General features: G+C 41.3%; 1 protein-coding gene across 6 annotated transcripts in view; it reads right to left on the reverse strand.

Moving 5' to 3' along the window:
* The window catches only part of mapre2 (microtubule-associated protein, RP/EB family, member 2), a 49,322-nt gene that overhangs the window by 18,807 nt on the left and 17,928 nt on the right, over positions 1 to 12,587 (reverse strand). For all 6 annotated transcript variants that reach the window (XM_007887993.2, XM_007887995.2, XM_042332245.1 and 3 more), the window contains exon 2: positions 1,209 to 1,336. In XM_007887993.2, coding sequence (XP_007886184.1) covers positions 1,209 to 1,329 — 121 coding nt within the window. In that variant the 5' untranslated portion in view covers positions 1,330 to 1,336. The remainder of the gene's footprint in view (positions 1 to 1,208; positions 1,337 to 12,587) is intronic.

Genomic DNA, 12,587 nt, shown 5'->3' on the forward strand with positions numbered 1-12,587 from the left:
GATAACAATCCATCAATTGGATATTGACGTAATAACAATTAATCTGTTGTGTTCTAAAAGATCCACTATAGTAGGACTGCTTCCAAGGTTAGATATGCTATCCTTTTGGATTCTAAGATGTCCATTGTTGCCATATCAATTACAACGAAAATGGCTGTCTCCCTAAATGGCAGGCTGGAGCTGATTTAGGAGGCTGAATCAATTACCAACTGGTGTAGCCACAAATTGTATCTATCCTAATTTAAGCCTAATTTAAGCACCAAGTTGTAGAAGCAAAAGATTACATCAAATCTGCCGCAAAGTGAAGTTGGCAGTAAAGTTTCCACTTCTGTTTGTATAATAGAAAAACTAATAATGTCATCTTAAAAATGAAAGTAAACATTCTAGAGTAAGGTTGTAAAGGTCATTTATTATTTTAGTTTCATAACAGTTTATTGCATAAACACCCAAATGATGGTTGCCCCTCACTCAGACATTGAGATGTTTCACAGGATATACTGTAAAGTGGATTCGAAAAGTGGCAGCAATGTTCCATAAACAGCCATGGCCAATTTTATTTGAGGGACTGTTTGCTAGGACACTGGAAGAAACTCTGTTCTCTTTTCCAATAGCGCCATGGGATCTTTAACATCTACCTGAACAGGCAGAGAGGACCTTAGCTTAAAGTCTTATATGAAGCTGGGATGTCCGACCGTGCAACACAACACCAGCAGTGCATTGGTGTATCATCTTAGATTCTACATAGGGCTCGAAACCACAATATTCTGACTCAGATGTGGGGCTACCACTGAGCCAGACTGACACACAAGGCATGGGCTGCCACTATGAGACACCTAAACATCTATCCAAAGACTCAAATTCATCTCCAATTCACTTCCTTCACAACTTCCCCACTCAATAGTTCAGCCTTCTCTCTTTTATTATGTATACTACATAAAAGGAAAAGTACATTATCACACAATTACACAAGGGCCATTTCACTCACTGAAAAATCAAACAATTATTGAATGCCATGTAATAATATTTCATGTAGCGTTTTATCACAACAACTTGCATTTACATAGCGTCATCCTTCACACGTGGTAGGGTCTCGGTGCACTTCACAGAATGTACTGTAAAATGTTGTGACACAAAGTAAATTAGGTTTGTTATTATTCATGGGAAATTCAGACGATCACTTTAAAGAATTCACTGTTGGCTATTCTTACCTGAACAAAGCTGTTCAATCTTTGAATAGTTTAAACACACCGTGTCATTAATCCAAGCCATGATGTCATGCCGGCTCATGTTCTCACTGGTCACAGATGTAGAATATACGTTAACCGCCATTCCCCAACTGAAAAACAAACAAAATGCACTAAATAATGGATTTTTTTTTTAGATATTATCACTTAGTATAGTACCTATATTCAGTCTATTGCAATTTTAAACATTCTTTCGAGCTGCAAAACGAGTAACGAAAGAATACTATTTTGTTGCAAACATCTGGACAAGAGACACTACATGACAAGCTAAAAAGTAAAAATCCATCTTATATACCTCAACTTAAAATAGCTTTCAATAAATTTGCATTTACTTGCAGCCACTCTGTAAAACGGTCCTTGAAAGAATGCATAAACTGAGAAAGGCCATTCAACCCAATGACTTCATTACTTCTGCATCCTCTCTCCTCAAAACAGTACCCGTTGCCTTCGGTCCTCTGGGTCTGGCCTCCTCCTCGTCCCCTGCTCCACCTTCGGCAGCCGTGCTTTCAGCCACTAGGCCCCGAGGCTCTGGAACGGCCTTCCTCACTCCCTTCGTCTCGCTCCCTCCCTTCCCATTTTCAGGTCTCTGCTGAAAAGCTTTCTTTTCGACCGCACCTTTGGTCACCTTCCCCCCCTTCCCCTGGATCGGTCCCGGGATCCATTACTGTAAAGCACTTTGAGACGCCGTCCAGCGTGGAGGGCGCTATATAAATCCAAGTTGTTGTTTGTTGTTGATCCACCCTGGTCATCGATCAAACCATATAATTTCCCGAAAGTTTGGTGCGAAAAATTTCCAACAACAAAAGGTAATCAAGTAAGTCCAGAATAAGTCATCAATCCTAAATCTGTATTATTCAACCTAGACCAGTTGCTTTCCATTGATAACGGTTTTAATTCCAGCAAAAAAGAAACCAAAGTGTTCCTTAGAACATTCAATCATCTCTTTCTATATTTACCCTTATAATATGAAATCCTCTGCTAAGGTTTTTATAGAACAAAAATTAAAACAGTATTAATTCAGTGTATGTTGGGGGGTGGGGGAGAGAGAGTCAGCTCTCTGCATATCCAACACTCTGAATAATGTCTTCTGAACTCAAATTTTGCTTGAGGCGTGTTCATTATGTAAAGATAAAAAGAAATACATGAATCTGAAATAAAACCAGACAATTAATTTTATATTGTGCCTTCTAGTTCTATCCTCACAATCAAAGTTTAAATAACCCATTTATATCCTTATTTATCTGTGCTTATCAGCAGTTCAAGGATCGACTCATGCTCCCTTTCAATATGTTTTCTCTTCTCCAAAGTAAACAAAAGTTTAACTCAGCGAGTGTCTCTTCATAATAAAGACATAATTCCCCAAATCATTGCCAATGGATCCATCTCCTTGCATCAATGTAGGGTAGAAAATACGTACATATTACATTGAATCATAGAAACGTACAGCACAAAAAGAGGCCATTCGGCCCATCGAGTTTGTGCCGGCTCTTTGAATAGAGCAATTAATGTCAATCAAATGTGGTTGCAATGAAATATACAAAACATGGAACGAGACTTGTCTTTTGATCAAATGATCTTGATAAAAGCTTTATACTGAGTGAAAATGTACTGAATGGTCAATGGCTGGAGTTGATTTCTTTTCCATCTTTGCTAAGGGACAACTTTATAATGAATAATAAATTGGTCATTCAATCCACGACTGTTTGTGGGATACTGCTGTGCACAATTGGCTGCCGCGTTTTGCCCACAAAATATACAATTAACTTTACAGTATATTCTGTGAAGCGCTTTGAGATGACTCGGAGACGTGATAATAGCGCTATATCAACAGCAACATGCACTTATATAGCATTCTCCACGCAGGGTAGTGTCTCAGAGCACATAACAGTGGCGGAGGCTGACTCCGAGCAGTGGAGGGGGTGGGGGGGGAAGGAGGTGACCGTAAGCAAAGGATCAAATGCAAGTATAATATTTATTATTATTATGTACAAAGTTCAGCTTTATTGTTTCTTTACATTATCAGTTCATCTTCCAGTTCTTCATATCTTCATATAAGCAGTCAAAAATCAGCAAATTTTATAACACCGTACTGCAGTGTATTTTACAAGTAGCATGAGCAATGAGTAGATTCCAAAAGAACTCCTCTTAGCTAGTCACCGCCCCTGCACAGTCTTCCATTCATCACCTCTGCTTCCTATTCTAAGTCAGTTTGCAATTTAGCCAGTCAACGTGCCATTACTTTCATGAGTCTTAACCTTTTAAAAGCTTCAAACGTAGGAGCTCTGAAAAATGCAAGTCAATTATGACAACTGAACAGCATTCCTCCACTAATTTAATACAGTAACTTGCTCAACACATTCCAACAGATTAGCAAGGCATGACCTGCTGCTTCTAAATCCATGCTTAGTACACTTTATGGCCTGTACACATTTTAGACGTACATTGATACCATCCTGTCTGAGGCTCTTTAGTACTTTCCTCACAACAGATGTTGTGCCAACTGGTCTAATTCCCATCTCACAATTGGTTTGTATTTAAGAAGTTAAGAACTTAAGAATTTGCTAGGTGAAAGATCAGGGTCCATCTAGTTTGCCTTTCACCATCCTGGCAGTTGCTTGACATGTCGTGTCCCAAACTATCCTGAGATATTATTCTCTAGCAGAAATCTATCTAATTTGCTCTTGAAACAAACAACATTTTCTGTTTCCAATGTCTCCTGAGGGAGCCTGTTCCATTTCAGGATGATATGCACTATGCTACAGCCCTCATTCAGAGTACATATTCTATGATTCTATGAGAGCGGGGGAGTGGGATTAAATTGGATAGCTCTTTTCAAAGAGCTGGCACAGACATGATGGGCCGAATGGTCTCCTTCTGTGCTGTATAATTCTATGATCCTATGATTCTGTGATAAAACCACATATATAAATAAAATCAGCAGCAGTATTGGTTACCGCTGAATGATTTCGCACTTTCTGGGAGAAGGGGAGCCATGTATAATATTTAGGCCATAAGATGTAGGAGCAGGAGTAGGCCACTTTTTGATATTTTTGTGAAACGCTATATTGGCAGCATTTCTCTTGTGCACTTCTGTGTTCATGCACCCTGGAGCCATGCTCCTCCCACACATGAACCTAATCTTTGCCTGTGTGGGAAAGAGACTAAAAATGGATTCAAAATAGTAAGATTATAAAAAACGATAAAGAAAGATGTAGGGAAATAAATAGAACCTAATCTGTAAGAGCAATGATCTTGGGAGTAAGATTATTATTATCATCCCCTCTTGTGCATGATGCTGAAAATATAAAAGAGAATAAGGAATATCAGTGACAAAGAAAAGATGTTCATATTTTCAAATACCTGCAGTAAATAAACTGTATTTATTGCCATAAAGGGTCAAACAATTTGCAGATTTTTTTTCTTTACTTAAGTCACTAACGGAAAAGGGGATCCTGTCATTGGCAAAATCCTGTCACAAGCCAAAATGTGGCAACACTGGAATGGAACAGCCGTGATAGATTACAGATTATTCCTACGCTTCCAGATTTAAAAGAAATCTCATGATTCTTTATACCAAAGCCTCTATGTCTCCTGATTTTTGAATCTTGGGTTTGAGCATTGAGGTTACTTGATTACAGAATTAGACTCATCTATTAATATCATTACGGAACAATGATGCTTTTGTTCATTATGGAACAATGGTGCATTTCATATTTGCTGGAAAACTTTCAATTGTCAGACCTGCACAGTAGGTAGCAATTTCACCTCTGAATCAGAAGCCTGACGGTTCAAGCCCACATCAAGATTTTGAACTCACAAGTCAAGTTTGCCATAACTCATACTTTGCATAAGTCATATGATACGTTATGGTCCCAACTGATACGACCTATGTGAATTTTACTGTAATTGCCTAAATCATAGGTGCACCGAAGTCCCATTCAGTTTCCTATAAAAACGCACCTAGATTTCTTTGCACAAGTTGCATTTTATAAACCGGAAAATGTCTACATCGTCATGGTTGGTTAGTCCCAAATAATACTAAATCCTATGCAAATCATTTCCTAACTCGTAACGCCACTACGGCATCTACCGGCTGCTTTGCGCAGTGTTCCATTTGAAACAAGCACAGGAAAGGAGTCACCGTCACCGCATGTGCACTTACTGACTGCAGTGACGAAGAACTGCACACACAATACAGTGTACTCCATTGAAACAAGCACAGAAAACTCATTTACTGCTATGTGTTAGTTGTATAAAATCTGACTTATACAAGTTTGCCTGTAACTCATACTTCAAGTAAGTCATGTTAAATGTTATGATCCAGATTTACGCAAGTTTTACTCTAGTGGGGTGGAAAGAGTGAGGACTGATCAGTAGTTAGCCGGGCGAAGGATAATCTAATCCAAATTCCCCATTTTTCCTCATTTATATTGTTCCTCTTCAGATATGTATCCTATTCCTTTTGATCGTTATAATCATGGCTTCAATACTCTTATAGTAATAATAAATAATAATCCTAGTATTTGATATAGTGCCTTATCACGTCTTTGAGACGTCTCAAAGACTTCACAGAATATACTGTAAAGTGAACTGAATATATTTTGGGGGTAAAACACGGCAGCCAATTGCACACAGCAGTGTCCCACAAACAGTCATGGATTGAGTGACCAATTTATTATTTTTTTTTTGAAGGAATTATTACCCCCAGAAGAGTGATCCACCAGTTCTTTTCATGCTTGCATTTGTGCTTGTTATTGGTGACTTGTTGACCAGTGAAAATCTTATTGCTACATTTATCAGAATACATCATAACCTTGAAGACTATCAGTTCACCCCTTAAACTGCTCAGTTCTAGTCAAGCCCTTACTCCACCTTACTAAGCCAGTCCGGAACCATGGCGTCTTGTTTGACCCTCAACTGTCCTTTCTGTGCCATGACCCGCTCTGCCTTCCCCCACCTCCAAAACATCGCCCGGCTCCGACACTCTCACACCGCAGGCTGCCGAAATTCTCATCCAAGAATTCATTACATCGAGGCTTGACGATGCAAGCTCGTAGTTATCGGATCAGCCTCGACCACTCTTTCAGGCAATGCGTTCTAGATTCAAGCAACTTGCTGCGTGAAAAAATTTCTTCTTACCTCCCCTCTGCTTCTTTTGGAGACTATTTTGAATCTTTGACTTTGAGTCACCGACACACCCACCAGTGGAAACAGTTTTTCCCTTTCTAACCTATCAAATCCCCTCATGATTTTGAAGACCTCTTTTAGGTCTCCTTGTAACCTTCTCTGCTCCAATGAGAATAATCCCAGCCTCTCTCGCCTTTCCTCATAATCAAGGTCCCTCATTCCTGGTACCATTCTTGTAAATCTCCTCTGCAGCCTTTCCATTGCCTTAACATCCTTCCTATAGTGTGGTGCCCAGAACTGGGCGCAATATTCTAACTGAGGCCTAACCAGTGTTTTATATAGGTTAATAATAACCTCCTGACTCTTGTACTCTATGCCCTTATTTATAAAGCCTAGTATCCCATATGCCCTTTTTACAGCTTTATCTACCTGTCCTGCCACCTTCAAAGATTCATTTACCTGCATCCCCAGGACTCTCTGTTCTTTTACTCTTTTACTTTTATCTCTCTGTTCTTTTACCCCCTTTAAGATTGTATTACCAGCCTATATTGCCTCCCCTCATTCTTTCTACCAAAATGCATTACCTCTCATTTCTCCACATTGAAACTCATCTGCCATGTGTCTGCCCATTTTACCATTCTGTCTACGTCTTCCTGCAGTTGCCTACTATCCTTCTCACTGTTTACCACACTACCTAACTTTGTGTCATCGCAAACTTGGAAATGGTACTTGCTATACCCAAGTCCAGATCACTTATGTATATTAAGAAGAGCAGTGGTCCTAATACCGATCCCTGGGGAATCGCCACTGTACACTTCCCTCCAGTCAGAAAAGCAGCTGTTCACCACAACTCTCTGCTTTCTGTCTCCCAGCCAGTTCTGGATCCATACTGCCACTATCCCTTTTATACCATGGGCTTCTACCTTTCTTACAAGTTTCATGTGGCACTTTGTCAAATGTTTTTTGAAAATCCATATAAACTACGTCAACTGCACTACCTTTATCCATCCTCTCTGTTACCTCATCGAAAAATTCTATTAGATTTGGTAGACAAATGTAATTTTGTTGTTGAATGAGCTGGCACCCTAGTGAATTTATAATGCATCTTTTCAATTGCTTTTATAATGCTTGTAATGGGATGGGGTGCCAAAACGTTGGAGTCCTGTAGCTCAGTGGTTAGAGCACCCGCTTTGCAAGTGAGAGACCTGAGTTCAATTCCAGGCAGAGGGCGAAACCTTGGGCAAGTTTCCTTATTCCACACAGAGCCTAATAATAGTCCCTCCAAAACCCAAAACAATAATAAATTGGTCATTTTCAATCCACGACTGTTTGTGGGACATTGCTGTGCGCAATTGCCTGCCGCGTTCGCCCACAAATATAGTCAATTCGCTTTACAGTGTGTTCTGTGAAGCGCTTTGGGACGTCCTCCCGACGTGAAAAACGCTATATCAAATGCAAGGATTATTATTATTATTATAATATTCAAATTATGGCCTAAGATCTTGAACTGATTTGGGATTGCTTCTTTGCTTATGCATCTAGATGTAAAACAAAGAATTCTGTTTTCCTTTGTAAATTGTCAATGGAAGAATTAAGGGGAGGCTGAAAAAAGTCTTGTGGAGGGCTATTAAACCATGGAATGCTTTACTATTCCTGTAGCTCAGTGGTTAGATCACTCGCCTCACAAGCGAGAGACCTGGGTTCGATTCCCAGCAGGGCGAAACATAGGGAAAATTTCCTTATTCCACACACCTCTGTTTACCTAGGAGTAAGTAGGAACCTGGTAGTTAGTCAATTGGTGAAAAGAACTGAACAGATTAAAAATATTCTTTACAAAATCGAAGTTTGTAATATATAATTTTCAGTCACAAACATCACTGTTTACGTGATTTAGGCATCAGCTTGGTTCAGCTGCCTCCAAGTCAGAAGTTGAGGGTTTGAACCCCATGTCAGGACTTTAAAGGAACTCAGTCTGGGCTGACACTTCAGACCAGTGCTAGGGGTGTGCTGTTAGAGGTACCAGTCTTCAGATGAGATGTTAAACCAAAGTCCCTATCTCCTTGTTCAGGTAGAATGTTAAAGATTCCATAAGAGTATTTGAAAAGAGAAGTGAGTTTATTTTGGTGTCTTCGTCAACAATCTCCCTGATAAAATTGATCATTCATTTTGCGGCTGTTTGCAGAACATTGCTGTGTGCAGATTGGCTGCTGTGTTTGCCTGTAAAATACATAGTCACTGCACTTTATGGTAAATATTGTGAAGCAATAATGTCCTCTCGACGTGAACTGCGCTATGTAAAAAAAAGTATCAAAGGTATTAGGCGCGCATTGGCAAGAGGATACCAGACTGAGTGTTCGGTATTGCTGGGGTCTAACCAGCTAAAACTGCATAGTTTGCCATCGATAGCACTGTCTGGCAAGCTTTCCCACTGCTTATCCAGCAAGGACCACCCTACCCATTCAGGTTTTGGCTTGCAGGGTTAAAAGGAGCCGAGTGGGAGGATTCGGATTCCCTGTCCCTAGTGAGTACTCTGCCCTTCCAAGTCCTGCTGATAAGACAAGCTGGCAGGCTGGTTGTGCTGTTATTAACAGTGCCCTGGAATACTGTGGACCCGACTGGATCAGGGCTAACATGATTCTGACATTCTGTTGCAAACGTGTCACCTTGGATCCAGTTCAACTCCATGGAGAACCTATTTACCTCCCCCGCCACTCACCACTCAAGGAGGATAGTCACCAGTTGGTTTGAGCTCTCACTGAGTGGATGGTGGGTATCAGGAACTCCCTGCAACCTTCCTGGTGGACAACACAGCTCAGTATGAAATGTGTGGGGGCATTGCCACCATCTTCCAGTCCACAGCTCGGGCACACGTCCCTTCCCAATGAGCAATGGTTCCACCAGTTGGAGGTGCAGAGTTTAACCAGCAGCTGTGAGACAGTCAAGGTGAATTCCAAGCACTGGATGTATGAACGTGTGTTGACGAACTTCGACTCCAGGTAATGCCTTACAGCAGTTGTTGCCCCAAGCCTCAGAGTTTCCTCATCAGATATTTGATGGACATCTGTTTCGGCGTGGTGGGAGGACCTTTGCAGGACAGCGTTTAACATGCCAGCCACCTTTATGTTCTTGCCAATGTTACGTACCAGGTCTACGTGCTCCCGCTCAGCGATGTCATACACAGACAGGGGGTCACTTCCATATGTATGCGGATGACACTTAAATCTACTTCTTCTCCTCCAGCTGCGACTCCCAGTCCGCCGATATCCTGTCAGCTTGTTTGACGGACATCAAGGCCTGGATGAGCGCAAATTTCCTGCAGCTGAATGTCGGCAAGATGGAAGCCTCCTCAACCTCCTCAGACTCACCAAACCCGTGCACAACGTAAGCGTCAGGTTCGATCCCTAGCTTTCCTTTCTACCTCACATCTATTCCCTGACCCGAACCGTTTTTTTCCACTTCGTCACATTGCCCACCTCGTCACATTGCCCACCTCGTCACATTGCCCACTTCGTCACATTGCCCACCTCGTCACATTGCCCACCTCGTCACATTGCCCACCTCGTCACATTGCCCACCTCGTCACATTGCCCACCTCGTCACATTGCCCACCTCGTCACATTGCACACCTACGTCCATACCTCACAACAAAATAAGCCGAAACCCTCGTCCACCCCTTTATCACTTCCCGGTTGGACTATGCCAATGCCTTCCTCGCTGGTCTCCCCAGCTCCACCATATACAAAATTCAACTAATTCGGAACTCCACTACCCAGTTTCTCACCCGTACAAAACTATGTACGACTGTCACACCAGTTCTTGTCTGGCTCCACAGGCTCCCAATTACTGAACGGATCGATTTCAACATCCTCTCACTCGTTTCCAAATCCCTTCATGCCCTCACACCTCCCTATTTATCCAATTTGCTTACCCCCCCCACCACTCCTCCGCCCGCTATCTCCACTCAGCTGACTCCGGCCTCCTGTTCGTCCCTCGTCCCTCCCCTCAGTGGCCATGCCTTCAGCCTCCAGCTTGCCCCTTCCCTCCCCACTTTCAAATCCTGCCTAAAGACCGTCCTTTTTGATTGTGCTTACGGTCACTTCCCCACTCCCTCTCACTCTGGCTTGGGTTCAGACTCCGCCAGGGACGCTACCCCACACACACACATATATATATATATATATATATACACACACACACACAAACACACACATATATAACTATATCAATGCAAGTTATTGTTGTTTACCCAGCACCAGCTGGTTAATCCAGGTCCTCACGCAAGGGGTCTTGGCAAAAAGATGTTAACTTAATTGAATCGTGCTATATCAAATACAAGGATTATTATTATTGTTGTTAAAAATGGGTATGCATTCTTTTAAGAACTCTTGAGAAACTGTCAAGAATGGTTAGGCTGCAGCTGGAGCATTGCATTCATTTTTGGGCATCTCACTTTAGGAAACATGTTAACAACTTGCATTTATACAGCGGCCCTGACGCAAGGTAGCGTCCCAGACCACTTTAAGGCCTTGGAGGGGATACAGAGGAGATTTACTAGAATGAGGGGCTTTAGTTATGAGAAAGGATTATGGAATTGGGTCTGTTTTCATTGAAGCAGAGAAGGTTGAGAGGGGACCTGACTGAGACACAAAATTATGAGGGGTTTGACAAGGTAAATAGGGAGAAGCTATTTGCACTCGTAGGGGAGTCAATGACTCAGTGGTCAAAGTTATGATAGTCACAAAAAAAACGTAAGGAGAGCTGAGGTGATTTTTTTCTCCCGACTCAGAGATGTTGAGATGTGGAATGGGGGTAATTTTGCATTGTGGGTTTCAAGAGAGAAGTAGACAGTTATAAAAGGATTGCTGCTTTCAGGGGTTAAGGAAGGGTAGTGGGATTGAATGAAACGCTTACACTGAAAGCCAGTGCAGACTTGATAAGCCGAATGACCTCCTTCTGTGCTCTAAATTTCTATGATTCTGTCAACCCGATTAAAAAAGTAATAAAATTTGTGAAGAGTTAGCATATGAATGGAATTAGTGGGATGAGATTTGGTGGCTCATGAAGAACACCGTTTTGATGGGCTGAATGGCCTGTTTCTGTACTGTGCTGATTGTCTACATGGACTAAAATCTTGAATTTACTGAATCTAATCCATCTGAAGGAACTTTGCAGAATTTCTCAAGGTCAATGATGATCATTGGCTCCTTATACTTCTCTAAACATACTGATACAACCCTCAAGTAAAATAAACAGTACTACACCAACAATTGTACAATTGGCCTGATAATAATCCCTCAAAATAAAAATAATAAAATTGGTCACTTCAATCCACGACTGTTTGTGCTGCTGTGCGCAATTGGCTGCTGCATTTTGCCCACAAATACAGTCAATTCACTTTACAGTCCATTCTGTAAAGTGCTTTGAGACGTCTGGAAGACTTGAAAAGCACTACATCAAATGCAAGGATTATTATTATTATTAACAATGAAATATATTCTCCGGAACTTTTGATTCAATTTTACATTGTGAAGACATCCACTGCAAAATGGACTGATTTCCTCAAACCTAGGTACATAGAGCTCTATCAGGAAAAGATTACTTGCTTTCGTTGAACAATAGTTGTTGACTAAACAATCAGGCACAACACTGAGTAGAAGCATTGGGTAACTTATTGCAGGGGAACAGAGAGGCTGTGGAGTAAGGAAACTTGCCCGATATTTCACCCTGCCAGGGAAAACACCCAGGAACTCTCGCTTGCGAGGTGAGTGCTCTAACCAATACGCTACAAAACTCCACTCAAAGCCCTTAGGTGGGAATTCAACCAGAGTCCCTAAATGCATGTTTGCTATTTTCAATAGGTTGACCTACACTCAAGATTTTAAAACTCCCTTTCCCAGCAGCAATAGTTCACTTCTTCTCCATGCTGGACCAGAAATATTTTTGTTTAGGGAACAGTACTGGAGACTCACCTCTTACCATTAAGGTAGTGGGACTGAGTAAACCTATATTTAATATTCTGAACATAAAAATGTTTAAAAATAATAATACTTACATTTGGTATAGCACTTTTCATGTCAGGATATCTCAAAACACTTTAAGGGGTATACTTCAAAGTGCATTGACTGTGCGTTTTGTAGCAAACACAGCAGCTAATTTATGCACAGGAATATTCCACAAATAGCCATGAAATGAAAGACCTATGTTATTTGGAAGAAT

The sequence above is a fragment of the Callorhinchus milii genome, unplaced genomic scaffold (assembly GCF_018977255.1).
Source record: "Callorhinchus milii isolate IMCB2004 unplaced genomic scaffold, IMCB_Cmil_1.0 Scaffold2, whole genome shotgun sequence".
Taxonomy (NCBI): domain Eukaryota; kingdom Metazoa; phylum Chordata; class Chondrichthyes; order Chimaeriformes; family Callorhinchidae; genus Callorhinchus; species Callorhinchus milii.